Genomic DNA, 17,665 nt, shown 5'->3' on the forward strand with positions numbered 1-17,665 from the left:
TTCTCAAGTCCCTAAGGCAATTTACAAAATGTGCCCTGCCAGAAGGAACTTCCCAGACTTCGGGCTGGGAGACAGCTCCAGCATGAAGTCCTCTGAGGCAGGCCGGGTGTGGGACAGCCCCATGCTGTGTCAGCCTCACACGCATTCGTGGCCCTGGTGCTGGTGGCCGGGAGCCTCGGTCCCTTTGGGGGCGATCCTCATTGGAAACCTCTCCGGATGGCCACGTTAACACCGGTGCCACAGAGATGGACCCGGTGGGTCCAGACATGGTAGCTTCACCTCCCTGGTCACCATTTTCCATAGGATTTGGGACACATGCCCGTTTCTCACCAGGCACATTTGGGCTTCCTGGGTCTTGTGTCACCCAGCCACACCCCAGACCCTGCTCCAGAAGCAGCTAGGGCAGCTCGAGGCCTCTGAGGAGCAGCAGTGACCAGCCTCCCAGAGAGCTGTCCAGCAGACAGCCCTGGACTGGTCCTGTCCCTGTGGCCCCTATACAAGTACAAGGAGGTGGGCTCCATCTGAGCCACACCCGAGCGTAGCTCTGTACACGCAGGTTGCCAGAAACCTGCCGCACCCATCCCAGCGGGTGCCCAGACCTGGGGCAGCCTCACACGTGGGCACCAGGGTGTGGGGGACGGGCAGCAGACAGGCAAGTGTACCCCCGTCTTCCGCCCTTGATGGGGGAGCAGCGGAAGCCCGCCCACTTCCCACCTGTGGCGGGAGAGCCCCTTCCTGGGGGAGGGGCACATGCCGCGGGGTCCTGCCTAGGCCTGTATCGATCAGTAACCACCGTAACGACAGCACAAACACACACCACAGTGTCAGCACACACTTGCTACCTCACAGTTCTGTAGGTCAGAAACCTGGGCGGCCTTGGCTGCGGTCTCAAGTGTCTCAGAGGCTGGAATTGAGGTGTCAGCAGGTGGGGCCTTACTGGGGGCTCTGGGAAGAATCTGCCTTCAAGGTCATTCAGGGCATGTCCTTGGGACAGGCGTCTAGGAAGGACAGGTGTGCGGCCTGGGCCATGGCCTCCTGCCCCCCTGATCCCTCAGGGGGACGCACCCACGTGTGCTTCCTGGGAGAACCTGGGAACCCGCAGCCCCGGCAGCTCTGCACACGGGGTCTGTGAGCCACCGCTGAGTTGCTGTGTGGTGGCGCAGTGGGCGGAGCACAGGCAGCCAGAGGGGACAGCCAGGCTGCCACCCGCAGGAGCACCCGAACCCCGAGTTTTGGGTGGGCAGCTATCCTCTGCTCCGTCCCTCAGGTGGTCCTCATTGTTAGCGGGAACCTGAGCTTCCTGAACTGGCTGACCATCGTTCCCAGTGTCGCCTGCTTCGACGACGCCGCCCTAGGGTTCTTATTTCCCTCTGGGCCTGGTGGCCTCCAGGACCAAGTCCTAAAGATGCAGAAGGAGGAAGCCCGAGAGGCCCGGCCTACGCCGATGTTCGGTAGGTGGACACCTGGGGACATGAGCACAAGGCCTTTGTTCCCAGACCCAAGACAGCTGGACCCCAGAGGTGCTGGCCCATTCTGATTCGGTGACAACCAGACCCACCCCACGGGCGCAGTTGTCATGACTCAGTTTCCACGTCAGCCTCAGGAGGTGTCCTCAGCTGGGGGAAAATGGAGGTTGTATGCAGAGGCCCCTTCCCAGAATCCCAGGCGGGTGGCCAGTGGACTGCCCTCAGCTTCTGTGAGCCCAGAGGGGCCAGACAGAGACCAGGGTCTGGGGGGCCAGCTGAGGAGTGGAGGTGACCTCAGCTGTTCCCCACGGTTGGGGTCTGGGTCCGGGGGGCAGAAGCTTACCGACCGGCTCTCTCTTTCTGGGCCCAGGCCGTATGGTGCGACAGGCAGCCAACCTGGCACTGGGCATCCTGGTTGCCTGGCTCAGCATCCCTGTGGTCCTCAACTTGCTGAGCCCCAAGCAGGTCATGAACAGCTCCTTCAACCCCCTCAGAATCGTCAACACATATGGAGCCTTCGGAAGGTACTCCACGTTCCCCAGCAGTTCCCCTCTCGGCTAACTCCAGCCTGGGTGCGTTCTCTCCCTGTTCACCATGCGGGAGACCCAGCCCTGACCTGCCAGGTGGGCAGTCCTGGTCCACCCCCGGGCCAGCCCCCACCTGCTCCTGCTCCACCCACAGCCGCAGCTCCAGCCTCACCCTGGCCTGACCGGGGCGGGGAGCCGGGTGGAGAGGCACAGCCGCCCCACCTGTGACTGTCCAGGGCCCGGCCCACGCTGACTCCGTCTCCTCGACAGCATCACCAGGGAGCGGACAGAGGTCATCCTGCAGGGCACGGCCAGCCCCAACGCCAGCGCACCGGACACCGTGTGGGAGGACTACGAGTTCAAGTGCAAGCCAGGCGACCTGAGGAGACGGCCATGCCTCATCTCCCCCTACCACTACCGCCTCGACTGGCTCATGTGGTTCGCGGCCTTCCAGGTGAGGGCCCTCTCCTCCTCCTGCCCCACCATCCCCCCAACCCCGCACATCCGGGTGCTCACGGCGGACTCGGGCTCCCATCACTCCGGCATCCCCAACATGATGTCACCCTCAGGAGGGACATGTGGGGCCCCAGAAACACCTGCTGCGGGGCCAGTGGGAGAGGCGGGTCAGGGGTGAGATCAGACCCCACTGGAAACAACACTGCCGCTACACAGCACTCAGCCGTGGGCGCCGGTGCAGCCCCAACTGTGACTGGCCTCACACAACACCTGGGCCCTCGAGGACAGGAGGTCAGGCTCGGGGGGCGTCAGCTGCGAGGCAGGACTCACCTCACTGCTCAGCCACTGAGGAACAAGCCAGGACACACCACCTGAGACCCAGGGCCAGGCAGCAGCATGTGACAGCACTCTCCCAGGGTCCCACCCTCCCGGGGGCCAGGTGTGACTCCTGGAGCAGCCTAGACCCGGGCAAACACCTGGCTAGAGCGGGCGGCTCCGAGGCCGGGCTTTCTTCCAGGCCTTGCCCTGTGCTCTGCCTCTGGACAGCAGTGGGTCCCCTCAGGCACGGGCCCCCAGGGGCCGCCCTCAGATACCCTTGCAGAGGACCAGGCACCACAGTCAGCCTCCCAAAGGCCCTCTACCAGAAATGACAAGACCAGGCGTGACCGATGCCGGGGCTGCCGACATTCACGGAGCGGTAGCTGGGGCCAGAGAGAGCCTGGAGGTGCCGCATCTGCCCCTGACCCATTTCACCCGGTGTGACAGCCTCAGGAAGGCTCCGTCACTTGCCCGAGAGCCCAGGGCTGCCAGGTGACAAAGCCGAGAGGTGAGCTGGCATGGCTGGGCCCTGTGCCTGCTGCATCCGAGCTACCCGAGGACAGGACGGTGGGGCAGGAGCCCGGGCACGTGAATGAACGGTTCCTGTGAACATCTGGCCGACAGATGAGAATGGAAGCTGGCAGCCCCTCTGGAGGGGAATCCAAACCAAAGCAATGGGGCGTGGGCACCCAGGGCAGCCCACTGACCACGTTTCTGTCCCACACCGCGCAGACGACAGACCACTGTAGGGAGTGGCGCGGCAGCGCCCTCTGGAGGGAGCAAGCAGAGAGCAGGCCCTCTCCTACAGGCCCTGGGGGGCCACAGCTCCTGCCCACACCGGGTTTCAGGCTTGTGGCCTCAGTCTGTGGGCACCCAACAACAACCCGGCAGCAGTGGCCCAAGCACCCCTCCTCTTCTTGCCCCCAGACCTACGAGCACCACGAGTGGGTCATCCACCTGGCAGGCAAGCTCCTGGCCAACGATGCTGAGGCTCTGTCCCTGCTGGCCCTTAATCCTTTTGCGGACAGGGCCCCTCCCAGGTAAGATTCTTCTCCCACATGGGACCCCACCTACTGTGGCCTCAGCTGCTTCTCAGGGCTGCTCCCCCAGTTGCAGAATGTGCTCTGGGGTTCAGGCCCCCATCCTGGAAACGTGCCAGGTGCAAAGGTCCACAGGGCCTCAGGTGACCCCCTTTCACCAGCACCGCTCACCTGCTGAAAGGACACAGGCTTCCGGGGGAGGGGCGGACGCCCACAGCAAGTCCTGGCCTTCAGGCCTGCCGGGCTCTGGGAGCACTCAGCCTTCCTGGAGGTAGACACCCGGGTCTCCTTTCTGGAGCCCTGCTGCCCCACGCCACTGGTCCTGGGCCTGGTTGTGGTGGGGGCTCCTCATGGGCCCCTCTGCTCCCCTGAGCAGCCTCTCTCCACGGCACCCCCAGAAGTGCCTGGACAGACACACACCCCTCCTGGAGTGCAAACCTGGGACCCTGAGCCTGGGGCCCCCTGAGAAGCCAGGCCTCAGCAGGCAGAGGCTGCTGCTCTGGGCAGGGGCTGCAGGCTGATGCCCACCCTCCCTGCAGGTGGGTCAGGGGAGAGCACTACAGGTACAAGTTCAGCCGCCCCGGGGGCCTGCACGCTGCAGATGGCAAGTGGTGGATCCGGAAGAGGATCGGCCCCTACTTCCCTCCGCTCAACCTCCGGGACCTGAAGGACTACTTTAGATCACGAGAGTGGCCGTTCCCAGAACTGGAATAGAGGGGCCCAGGCCCTGTGTCCTGAGCAATAAAGTGGGAAGACGTTGGCACCCCAGCGCCACCGCCTGCACGCAGACGTCCAGGAAGGCAAACCAGGAGGCGGGGTGGCATTGGGGTCTGCTGGGATTCTGAGTGGTCATCTGCTTTATTTTTTAAAAGATTTTATTTGTTTATTTTTTAAAGAGGGGAAGGGAGGGAGAGAGGAAGAGAAACATCAATGTGTGGTTGCCTCTCACACGCCCCCTACTGGCAACCATGCCCGCAACCCAGGCATGTGCCCTGACTGGGAATCAAACTGGCGATCCCTTGGTTCGCAGGCCAGAACTCAATCCACTGAGCCACACCAGCCAGGGCATGTTTTTGTCATCTCCCACAATTGGTCCCAGGCAAGTCAGAAAGCCTCCTGCCCCACCACACCCCTAGTCATCTCCCTTGTCACCAAGCCCCACTAGATGGGACCAGGGTGTCCCAAGAGAGCTCTGGTTGATCTGGGACCACCAGCACCCATTGAACAGAGCCTCAGTTTCTCCCATTGGCCTTGGCCTGACTGGGGACGTGGGTCCTCTCGGGGTCCACAGCCAGGCCCTTACCCCTCAGCAGCACACCCCTGCTGTGTGCCTGGTGTGGCCGGGAGGAAAACCTCAGTCCCTGCCTCTCCTGCACATCCAGAAGAGAGACTGAGACTGGGAGCAGCCCAGGCTCCCAGTCCCCCCTCATGCCCACTCCCTCCTCGGAGCCCCACAGACCTCGCACACACCCCTCCGGGCTGGCCTGGGCCCTGCATCCTCCCCAGTAACCAGCGTCCAGACACCACTTGTGCCCCCTTGGGTGGGCCGCCCCCACCAGCCCCTGAGCACAGTGCCCCCCCGCGCTCCAGGTCCCCCAGTCACATACTACAGAGCCTCCTGCTGCCTGGCCTGCTGGGCGAGGGGACAGCAGAGTGCTCAGCCTCAGCCTGAGTGGCAGGGTCCCCACGGCGGCAGTTCTGGGGCCCACTTGTCAGAAGTTAAGCTGCATTAATTACTTTTTGCTTCGCAAGCCTGGGCCCCCCCTGCAGTGAGATCCGGGGTGCAGCCCAGAATCCTCCCTGCCTGACAGGGGTTGTCAGTCAGTCGGGTGGTGTCCTGCCAGAGGAGCCAGGCACCCACGGCACCGCTCTAACCCTGGTCAGCCAGGCTGAGGGATCCCGAGGGGGCTGGGGCCAGCCCCACCCAGGGGACAGCAGGCCAGGGGTGCCAGGCAGCCCTCCCTGCTTCCCTGGCCTGGCAAGTGCCAGTGGGGATGGCCATCCACCCCTTCCCCCCGCCCCAGCCCTGCAGGCCCAGGGAACCTGGCCATACTGCAGAGGGCTCCAGAGAGGTGGGTACAAATGCAAGTCTGTGTGGAACAGACCCCCTCCCGCCGGAGGGCGGCCCAGGCACCAACAGAGAGGCCGTGTCCCTGCTCTGGGGAACAGGCGCCCTGTGTCTGTAGCGGGGCGGGCCAGGCCGCAGACACGGAGCCTGGAGCCAGCGGGGCTGCCCGAGGCCGCCAACCACCAGCCACCGCCTGGGCAGCCCATCCTGGGGGCCCTGCCAGTGGGTGGGGGCGCCAGAGGGCCTGAAGAGACCCTACACCTTGGCTCCAGCGGGGCTCCACACCCCTGCGGTGCTCCCCCGCCCCCCGCCATCCTCTCTGCCCCTGGGCTCACTGCCAGCTATGACCCAGCATCGTTGACTGAACTCTCTGGGTCTCCACCCGTCCTCGTCCTCAAAGCCTCCAGGGCCCCCTACGATGCTCACAGGAGGGGATGGTTAGGCCGGCGGACAGGGCCGGAGTGGGCAGCAGTGTCATAGGCAGCCCCTTTGGCTCAGGAGCCCTTAGGAACCAAACAGCCCCATCCCCATCTTGGGACAAGACAAACATCCACTTACCGGGGCGTCACAGGCCACTCCAGGACCAGGCTGTGAGGGCACAGTGGCCAGAGTGAGGCACCACCTTCTGACACAGGAGGAGCCAGCAGCCCTGCTTCTCCCACAGCCTCTCCTTCCAGAGGCTTGGGTGTCCCCCCACACCTGCCAACCTGTCAGCAGCCTTTGGAGCCTCTCCTGAGGCCACGCCCTCCCATTGAAGTGAGTCAGCCTGAAGCCTTCCTCCCCTCAGGAGCCTCCCACAGGGCCACCTCCCTCAGCATGACCCTGGGGTTACTGCCCCTTACCTCAGCCGCACCCTGCATCCTCCCCATTCCCCGTGCCCACCAGCAGCCCAGGCCTTGGGGCCTGCACCCCCCAGGGCTGCCTCACCCTACCCTCGCTGGACCCCAGGCTGCTCCTAGTCACGCTGAAGACTGGTGGGGATCTTGGTCTGGCCCCCCAGTGCCAGGCAGCACCCAATACAGGTTTGCTGGATAAACCATCCCCCTAATGACAGAAAAAGGCCCAAACACTGTTCACATCTGCCTCTCCTGACATTGCCCTCACTCTAGCCTCATGAGAATCTGCTGATTCTCGGTCGGCCCTAGAGAAACTTCTAGAGCCGAGGGGGTGTTCTGGGACATGAGGCAGGGGGTGTTACCTCACCTTCCCTCCAGACAGCCGAGTCTGGGAGAATGGGGGTACATTCTTCCCCCTCCTCTCCCAAAATTGCCCACCTGCAGTACAGGGGCCTGTGGGTGAGGTCCCTCCGCCCTACCTGACAGGAAGCACGGCGTCTGTTGGAAACTGAATGTGTACCAAACTCAGGTGGACGTGCCTGTGTTGGACCACCTGTGTCCCTGCCTTCTCCCAGGGACATCAGGCTTGGGGCCCTAGACACCAAGGCGCCCTCCGCCAGACAGTGGCTGTGCCTGCACCACCCACCCCCTCCAGAGCAGCAGGCTTAGCCCGGGGCCTGGCCCAGGGAGGACACGCCACACGTGAGGCGAGGTGTCTGCGAGCCTTCATCACTCCAAAGGGGCTCACAGCATCTCAGTTGCCACAATGGTTTTCACTCACTCGAAGACGATTAATTGCATTTTGGCGCCTGCTGGGGCCATGCACATGCTCCCCTCAGCCCCACTCAGATGACAGTCGTCCTCAGGGATCCAGTTCCAAAGCCACTAGGTAAAGTGGGTCTCAGTATATCAGCAAACCAGCCTTCAAAACTCCTGGTCAACGAAATTGGCAAACCTTTAGCTTGACTGACAGAGAAGATGAAAACAACTAAAATTTCTTAAGATTTTATTTATTTTTTTTTATTTTTTATTTATTTATTTTTAGAGAGGGAAGGGAGGGAGAGAGAGAGACATCAATGTGCGGTTGCTGGGGGTTCTGGCCTACAACCCAGGAATGTACCCTGGCTGGGAATCGAACCTGGGACACTTTGGTTCCCAGCCCGCGCTCAATCCACTGAGCTACGCCAGCCAGGGCCAGATTTTATTTACTTTTAGAGAAAAAGGAAGGAAGGGAGAGAGAGGAAAAATGTGTGTGAGAGAAACATTGATTGGTTGCCTCTCGCACACACCTCAACCAGGGACCGGGCCCACAACTCAGGCAGGTGCCCTGACCAAGAATGGAACTCATGACCTTTGGCTTTGTGTCACAGTTCCCAACCAACTGAGCCATGCTGGTCAGAGCAAATAACTAAAGTTGTAAAAAGTAGGACACTACTATCAACCTTACAGAAATAAAAATATAACAGTACTATGATCGATTACATGCAAACAGATTAGATAACCTACATGAAATGGGCAAATTCCTAGAGACAAACTAACTACTAAAGGTGACTTGGGAAAAAGTAAAAAATTGAAAAGATCTCTAACAAGTGAAGAGATTGAGTCAGTAATCAAAAACCTCCCAGCAAAGAAAAATACTGAACCAGAAGTCTTCATTACTAAATTTTACCAAGAATTTAAAGAATTAACACAATCCTCAAACTCTCAAAAACACTTCCCAGCTCATCCTATGAGGCGTGTAATACCCTGTCAAATCCAAAGACACCAACATCCTTTTGACTATAAATGCAAAAAATCCTCAACAAAAGGACTAGCAAAACAAACCTAACAACATGCTGGAAGGTCCTCACACCACTTAACAATGCAGAACAGCATGACCACCTCCACTGACAGAAAAAGCCTTTGACAAAATGAAACACCCTTTCACATAATAAAAGGCATTCACGAGAAATCCACAGCTAACACACTCAGGACAAAGACAAGGATACCTGCTCTGACCACTGCTTTTCACCTGAAGTGAAACTATCTCCATTCACAGAGGACGGGGCCTTATATACAGGGATGTACTGCTAACAATGGGGGCACTTTCTGAGAAGTCACTAGACAATTTTGTTTGTCATTATGTAGACACACGCCCACATGGCATCTCTGGCTACACATCTAGGCCCCACGGCATGACCTGCTGCTCCTTGGCTACAGATGGGTAACATGTCACTACATGAAACAACCAGGGGTGAAATCAAGCTCCAGAGCACGGTGCAGTCAAGAGATCAGCAAAACCCAGGATGTGAGGGGCTGCTGCCACCTGCGTGACACAACATACTGTTTTCCAGCCAACTTTTTTTTAATATATTTTATTGATTATGCTATTACAGTTGTTCCATTACCCCCCTCATTCCCCTCCACCCTGCACACCCTCTCCCACCCACATTTCCCCCTTTAGTTCATGTCCATGTGTCATAAGTTCTTTAGCTTCTACATTTCCCACACTATTCTTGCCCTCCCACTCTCTATTTTCTACCTACCATCTATGCTACTTATTCTCTATACTTTTCCCCCTCTCTCCTCCTCCCACTCCCCTGTTGCTAGCCCTCCATGTCATCTCCATTTCTGTGGGTCTGTTCCTGTTCTAGTTGCTTGCTTAGTTTGTTTTTGTTTTTGTTATTGTTTTAGGTGTGGTTGTTAATAATTGTGAGTTTGCTGTCCTTTTACTATCCATATTTTTTTAATCTTTTTCTTAGATAAGTCCCTTTAACATTTCATAAAATAAGGGCTTAGTGATGATGAACTCCTTTAACTTGGCCTTATCTGAGAAGCACTTTATCTGCCCTTCCATTCTAAATGAAAGCTTTGCTGGATAGAGTAATCCGGGATATAGGTCTTTGTCTTTCATGACTTGGAATACTTCTTTCCAGCCCCTTCTTGCCTGTAAGGTCTCTTTTGAGAAATCAGTTGATAGTCTGATGGGAACTCCTTTGTAGGTTACTGTTTCCTTATCCCTTGCTGCTTCTAGGATTCTCTCCTTCATTTTTACCTTGGCTAATGTAATTATGATGTGCCTTGATGTGTTCCTTCTTGGGTCCAACTTCTTTGGGACTCTGAGCTTTCTGGACTTCCTGGAAGTCTATTTCCTTTGACAGAATGGGGAAGTTCTCCTTTATTATTTGTTCAAATATGTTTTCAATCTGTTGCTCTACCTCTTCCCCTTCTGGTACCCCTATAATTCGGATGTTGGAACATTTAAAGATGTTCTGGATGTTCCTAAGCTTCTCCTCATTTTTTTGGATTCTTATTTCTCCATTCTTTCCTGTTTGGTGGTTTCTTTCTTCTTTCTGGTCCACTCTATTGTTTTGAGTCCCAGTTTACTTCCCATCACTATTGGTTCCCTGTGCATCTTTCTTCATTCTTTTATGGTAACCTGCATTTGTTCATCTAATTTGTGACCAAAATCAATCAATTCTGTGAGCTTCCTGATCTCTAGTGTTTTGAACTGTGCATCTGATAGGTTAGCTATTTCTTGGTTGCTCAAAAGGATGAGTTCTGGGGCACTGATTTGTTCTTCTGTTTGAGCCATCTCTTGCTTTTTTTTTGGGTTTTTTTGTTTGGTTTTTTTTGTTTTTTTTGGTCTGGTCACTCCTGTTACAGTGAGGGGCAGAGCCTTAGGTGTTCACCAGGGCGGGGCACCCCAGTTGCTAGATTGTGATGTTGTACATGAGGGCAGGGTGAAGAGGGAACAATGGCGGTAGCTCCGTTCTCCGTAGGACCTCAGTCTCTTCTCTAGGATCCTGGGTTGTGTGTTCTGCCCTGCTCCACAATCGCCACCTCACTGGGTCTGCCAGCTGCCTCTTGCGTACTCAGGGTCCACCCGCTGTGATCTTGTGCGCCCCAGATGCCTTACACACTCCTGGATGCCTTATGCACCCAACTCTCCCTGCTCTCCGTGCCCAGCTGTCATGCCTGGCTGCTCATCTCCACCTCTCCTACCAGTCTGGATGAATGGGTCTATTTCAACTTCTTGGCTGTCTGACTTCCATTCAGATAAATTTTCTGTCAGTTCTGGGTGTTATTCTGCCTCTAAGTTGTTGTTCAAATCTTGGTTGTGTGTGGAGGCATGGTGCATCCACCTATGCGTCCATCTTGGCCAGAAGTCAGCCCCAGCCAACTTTTATAAGTTGGAAAAAACTTCTAAAATAATGATAAAATATATAGCATAACAAATACATAAGCCAGTAACATAGTCATTATTATGAAGAATTATGTCCTTGATATCATTGTATCTGCCATACTTCTACATGCCTGTCATCACAGGTTTGTTCACACCAACATCACCACTGACACAGAGGGCTGCACTGCGCTGTGACATCACCAGCTGACAGGAACTTGTCAGCTCTGTCATGAAGTTTTGAGGCCACTGTTGTATATGTGGCCCGTCAATGACCAAAACATCACGTCATGCATGACTGTGTAGAAAACTCCAGTGATCTACAAAACCACTGCTGTAGTTAATAAATTATTCAGCAAAATTGCAGGGTAAGAGACCAACACATAAAAATCAGATGTGTTTCTATATACTAATAATAAACAATCGAAAAAAGAAACTAACAAAACAATTCCATTCGCAATAACACCCAAGAGAATGTAACACCTAGGAATAAATCTAACCAAAGAGGTGAAAAAGAAAGACTTATACACTAAAAACTATAAAACATTGCAAAAAGAAATTAAAGACCTAAGTGAATGAAAGGTATCTGTTCGTGGATTGGGTGACTTAATAATATTAAGATGACGACACTACTCAGAGTGATCTACAAAGTCAATGAAGTCTCTATCAAAATTCCAATGGCCTTTTTGCATAGAACCAGAAAGCCAAACTGAAAATTCATATGGAATTGCAAGGGCCTCAAGTAATGAAAGTAATCGAAAAAAAGAAGATTGAAGGACTCACACTTCCTGATTTAAAAACAGCAAAGCTACGATGACCAAAACAGCGTGGTACTGGCATAAGGATAGACACATAAACCAATGGACTACAATGGAGAACCTAGAAATAAACCCTCACACATATGATCAAATGATTTTTGACAAGGGTGCCAAGACAATTCAGTGGGGAAAGGAGTCTTTTCGTGAAATGGTCCTGGGGAAAATGGATCTAAACACTGAAGATTGAAGCTGGACTCTTATTCACACCACATTAAAAAATTAGTCTGAGCCCCAGTCAGTGTGGCTCATCTGGACATCATCCCGCCGAACTGCAAGGTCATGGGTTTGATTCCCAGTCAGGGCCCATGCCTGGGTTGCAGCTTCAATCCCCAGTCGGGGTGAGTGTGAGAGACAACAGACTGATGTGTGTCTCTCACACACCGATGTTTTTCTCCCTCTCTTTCTCCCTCCATTCCCCTCCCTCTTGAATCAATAAAAGAAAAAAAATTAGTTCGAAATGGATATGAAAGACCTAAACATAAGAGCTAACACTATTAAAACACTTAGAAGAAAACACAGGTAATCTTCATGACCTTGGATTTAGCAGTGGATTCTTAGATATGACACCAGAGGCAGGAACAACAAAAGAAAAATGGAATTTCTTCAAAATTAAAAACCTGACTTCTGGCCAAGATGGAGGAATAGGTAGACACATTGTGCCTCCTTGCACAACCAAGATAGGGACAACAACAATTTAGAAACAGAATAACAACCAGAACTGACAGAAAATTGAACTATATGGAAGTCGGACAACCAAGAAGTTAAAATAGACCCGTTTATCCAGACCAGTAGGAGGGGCGGAGTTGGGCAGCCGGGCGCAGGTTGAGGCTCAGAGAGCAGAGAGCATTGGGACCGGGCGTGTAAGGCATCCAGGGCACGCAAGCCTGCAGCTGGCAGACCCCAGCTGAGGGGTGGCAAACAGCAGAACCAGCGAGGCAAGAATTGTGAAGCAAGGCACTGCGCACAACCCAGGATCACAGCACTGAGAAATAGAGCCTCAGGGCACTGAATGAAAACACCTGTGGGGGTTGAGGCACAGGGAGAGACTCCCAGCCTCACAGGAGAGGTCCTTGGAAAGTCCTACAGAGTGCACAAGCCCACCCACACAGGAATCAGCACTAGAGGGGCCCAGTTTGCTTGGGGGGTGGGAGCGGTGGAAGGGACTGAGGTCCGACGGAGAGCAGAGCAAGTGCCATTTTTCCCTCTCGGACCCCAGCCCTACATACAACGTCACAACCCAGCGACTGGGGTGCCCCACCCTGGTAAACACCTAAGGCTCTGCCCCTCATACATAACAGGTGCAACCAGACCAAACAGACCAAAGGGGGGTGGGGAAGATGGCTCAAACAGAATGAAAGCTCCACAGCCAGTACTTTTAAGCGACCAAGAAATAGCTAACCTATCAAATGCACAGTTCAAAGCACTGGTGATCAAGATGCTCACAGAATTGGTTGATTTTGGTCGCAAATTAGATTAACAAATGCAGGCTACGATAAGAGAAATGAAGGAAAATCCACAGGGAACCAATAGTGATGGGAAGGAAACTGGGACTCAAAACAATAGAGTGGATCAGAAAGAAAAAAGAGCCCTAGATGGCATAGCTCAGTGGATTGAGCATGGGCTGCGAACCAAAGTGTTGCAGGTTCAATTCCCAGTCAGGGTACATGCCTGGGTTGCAGGCCATGACCCCCAGCAACTGCACATTGATGTTTCTCTCTCTATCTCCCTCCCTTACCTCTCTAAAAATAAATAAATAAAATCTTTTTTTTTAAGTTTAAAAATAAAAAAAAGAAAAGAAAGAAGAAAGAAACAACCAAACAGAAAAGAATGGAGAAATAAGAATTCAAAAAAATGAGGAGAAGCTTAGGAATATCCAGGACATCTTTAAACATTCCAACATCTGAATTATAGGGGTATCCGAGGGAGAAGAGGAAGAGCAACAAGTGGAAAACTTATTTGAACAAATAATAAAGGAGAACTTCCCCATTCTGTCAAAGGAAATAGACTTCCAGGAAGTCCAGAAAGCTCAGAGAATCCCAAAGAAGTTGGACCCAAGAAGGAACACATCAAGGCACATCATAATTACATTAGCCAAGGTAAAAATAAAGGAGAGAATCCTAGAAGCAGCAAGGGATAAGGAGACAGTAACCTACAAAGGAGTTCCCATCAGACTATCAACTGATTTCTCAAAAGAGACCTTACAGGCAAGAAGGGGCTGGAAAGAAGTATTCCAAGTCATGAAAGACAAAGACCTATATCCCGGATTACTCTATCCAGCAAAGCTTTCATTTAGAATGGAAGGGCAGATAAAGTGCTTCTCAGATAAGGCCAAGTTAAAGGAGTTCATCATCACTAAGCCCTTATTTTATGAAATGTTAAAGGGACTTATCTAAGAAAAAGAAGATTAAAAAAACATGTATAGTAAAAGGACAGCAAACTCACAATTATTAACAACCACACCTAAAATAAAAACCAAAAGAAACTAAGTAAACAATTAGAACAGGAACAGAACCACAGAAATGGAGATCACATGGAGGGTTAGCAACAGGGGAGTGGGAGGAGGAGAGAGGGGGAAAAGTATAGAGAATAAGTAGCATAGATGGTAGGTAGAAAATAGAGAGTGGGAGGGCAAGAATAGTGTGGGAAATGTAGAAGCTAAAGAACTTATGACACATGGACATGAACTAAAGGGGGAAATGTGGGTGGGAGAGGGTGTACAGGGTGGAGGGGAATGAGGGGGGTAATGGGACAACTGTAATAACATAATCAATAAAATATATTTTTTAAACTTTTTTTAATTAATTAATTTTTTTTAGACAGGGAAGGGAGGGAGATAGAGAGAGAGCGAGAAACATCAATGTGCGGTTGCTGGGGGTCCTGGCCTGCAACCCATGCATGTGCCCTGACTGGGAATCAAACCTGCGACACTTTGGTTTGCAGTTCGCGCTCAATCCACGGAGCTATGCCAGCCAGGCATCAATAAAATATATTTAAAAATGAAAACCTTTGTGCATCTAAGAACATTGTAAAGAAAGTGAAAAGATAACCAAAAGAATGGAAAAAATTAGTTGCAAGTCATGTATCTGAGAAGAGTCTAGTGTTCACGATAGATAAGGAACTCTTACAACTAAGCAACAAAAAGACAATTCAGAAGGACTTGAAGAGACATTTCTCCAAGGAAGACATACAAATGGCCAAAAAGCACATGAAAAGATGCTCAACATCCTTAGGGAGATTCATATGAAAACCACAATGAGATAGCACCTCACACCCACCAGGATGGCTATAACTCTTTACATAGAGAACAAGTGCAAATGAGAACCTTTGTACACTGCAGGTGGAAATACAAAATGGTGTAGCCCCAGTGGGAAAAGCTCTGGCAGTTCCTCAGAAAGTTAAATGTAACATCACCGTATGATCCAGCAATTCCACTTCAGGGTATATATTTAAAAAATGGAAAAAGCAGATACTAGCAGACACAAGCAGATACTAGCTCACAGCGGCATTATTCATAAATAACCAAAAGTTGAAAACAACCCATATGTGCACCAAGCGATGAATGGATAAGTGAAGTGTGATCTACCCATACAATGGGGTATTATTCAGCCACAAAAAGGAATAAAGTGTTGGCACATGCTACAACGTGGGTGAACCTTGAAAAATGCCCCCAGACATGAAAGGTCACCAATTATATAATTCCTTTTACAAGAAATATCCAGAACAGGTAAGTCCATAGAGATGGAAAGAAGATTAGTGGTTGCCAGAGGCTGGAGGGAGGGGCAAATGGGGAACAACTGCTGATGGGCACAGGGTCTTCTTTGGAGGTGATGAAGTATTTTGAAACTGGAGAGGTGATTCTTGTACAACACCATGATGTACTAAATGCCAATGATTATTCACTTTTCAATGGTTAATTTATTGTTAAGGTCAATTTGTGAAAAAGGAAGGGGATAATAGCACAGAAGGAATAATCTGGTGCAAAAAAAGAAGCTGAAGGCCAGAATGGTGCACCCCAGGCTGGAGGGAAGAGGCACCTTGTCCTGACGACATGGGAACTCCCAGCAAAGACCTCTGCATAAAACTAGCACCCTTTCTGGGCCAAAACATTCGAGAACACAGTCAAGGAAACTCCATCTGGTTCTTTGACTATATCAATAAAATGGGTGAATCTGTGGCAACAATGATTAGGCAAAAAGGAGAGAAGACACGAATTACCGGAATCGGAAAGGAAAAGGGAACATCACTGTAGATCCCATCAACACTGAAAGACTATCGTAAACAACTATTCTAATAGATTTGACATCCTAGTTGAGATGGAAAAAAAATTCGTGAAAGACACAAGTTACCAAAACCGACTCATGAAGAGAGAGAAAATCCAAATAGCCTCCATAACAATGAAACAAACTGAATTCTTTCAAACTTCACAAAGATATTTTTAGGCCAGCATAGCTTGATTGGTGAATTCTAACCAAAATTTAATGGAGAAATTATCATTTAAAGGAGAAAAGTATACAAACTTTCAGAAAATGGAGGAAGACACCTCATACACTACTGGTCAGAATGGGAAAAGGTACAACATTAGTGAACAGTTTGGCGTTTTGGAAGCATTACGTGTGCACTACCGCTTGACCCAGCCGTTTCTCCCCTCGGTGTCCACTCAAGAGAAATGAAAGCAGGGAGACCTGTAAGTAATGTTAGTAGCAGATTTACTCATAAGAGCTAGAAAACAGAACAGCCCCAGAGCCCACCAGCAGGAGAGTGGATGGTTCCATTGTGTGCTAATCCTTAGCCATAAAGACATCAGACGACTGACACACACACAACAACACGCTCGAACTGGAAAGCATGCTTAGCTAGTGAATCCAGAGACAAACGACTACACACCATGTGACTGCATTTCTACAGGACTCTGGGGAGGGAAACATCTCCACTACAGTGACAGAAAACAGGTCGGGGGTTACCTGGGCCTGGGCTGGGGAGGAATTGACTGGGACACGGAACAAGGAAATAGTTGGGGGGTGGAAATGTTCTGTTTCTCTAGTGCATGGTAGGTACCTTGGTGTACACATTTGTCAAAAGCCACCAAGCCATACACTTAAAATAGGTACATTTTATTTTGTGTAAATTCAGCTGACTCCAGAGAAAGCCCCAATTTGTAGTGTGTTTTTGTGGTTTCTGTGACAGAAGCACCCCCACCGGGTCTGACTCCGGGCTATGAGAGTCATCACCTGGCACAAAGCTGGGAAGGACAAGCATGACCAGGCCTTGTGCAGGGCTGCAGGCCAGCACCAGCCCCCCACCACCGACAGTGTAATCAAGTTGATTTTGAAAACAAAAGAATGCTGAAATATCACTACTCCAGGGGAAGTAAGTAAGACTGGCAGTGCCAGTGTTGGCAGTGCAGAGGGCAGTGGAGGTGCCGACCACAGTCTAAGTTGGCAGCATCTACCGAAGCTGTAAGTGCCCAGGACCTGGCCACTCACCCCTGGTTGTGTGCACGATGCGCGATGGACAGAGGTCCCCAGGAGGCATGCACTAGAGTTCACAGCAGCCTGTTCCTAAGAGGCAAAAACCACACAACTCCAAATTCATCAAGAGTAGGATAGCCAGTCCTGGCCAGTGTGGCTCGGTTGGTTGGAGCGCCCTCCCATAGCCGAAAGGTCGCAGGTTCGATTCTCGGTCAGGGCACATACCTTGGTTGCAGGTTCACTCCCCAGTCCGAGAGCATTAGGAGGCAACCAATCGATGCTTCTTCCTTGAATCAATGTTTCTCTCTTCCCTTCCTTTCTCCCTCACTCTCTTAAAAGCAATGAAAAAATATCCTCAGGTGAGGATAAAAAGTAAAAAGTAGGATAGACAAATGATGTCCATGTGCTTATTTGGTGGAATACCTTAGAGCTGAGAGAATCCCCAATCTGCAACCCTGTGGAAATGGGGCGAAGGTCCCACGCATGCGGCCGAGCAAAGCGTGTGC

General features: G+C 51.9%; 1 protein-coding gene across 6 annotated transcripts in view; it reads left to right on the forward strand.

Annotated features, from left to right (window-relative positions):
• The window catches only part of LMF1 (lipase maturation factor 1), a 109,277-nt gene extending 104,700 nt beyond the window's left edge, over positions 1-4,577 (forward strand). For 5 of the 6 annotated variants that reach the window (XM_036021104.1, XM_028529412.2, XM_036021103.1 and 2 more), the window contains 5 exons: positions 1,268-1,451; positions 1,837-1,990; positions 2,264-2,447; positions 3,695-3,807; positions 4,347-4,577. In XM_036021104.1, the coding sequence (XP_035876997.1) occupies positions 1,268-1,451; positions 1,837-1,990; positions 2,264-2,447; positions 3,695-3,807; positions 4,347-4,521 (810 nt within the window). In that variant the 3' untranslated portion in view covers positions 4,522-4,577. Of the gene's footprint in view, positions 1-1,267; positions 1,452-1,836; positions 1,991-2,263; positions 2,448-3,694; positions 3,808-4,343 lie in introns of all 6 variants that reach the window. The other variant, XM_036021101.1, reaches the window with a different exon arrangement.
• The last annotated feature ends 13,088 nt before the right edge of the window (positions 4,578-17,665 follow it).

Source organism: Phyllostomus discolor, chromosome 3 (assembly GCF_004126475.2).
Source record: "Phyllostomus discolor isolate MPI-MPIP mPhyDis1 chromosome 3, mPhyDis1.pri.v3, whole genome shotgun sequence".
In the NCBI taxonomy this organism is placed as follows: domain Eukaryota; kingdom Metazoa; phylum Chordata; class Mammalia; order Chiroptera; family Phyllostomidae; genus Phyllostomus; species Phyllostomus discolor.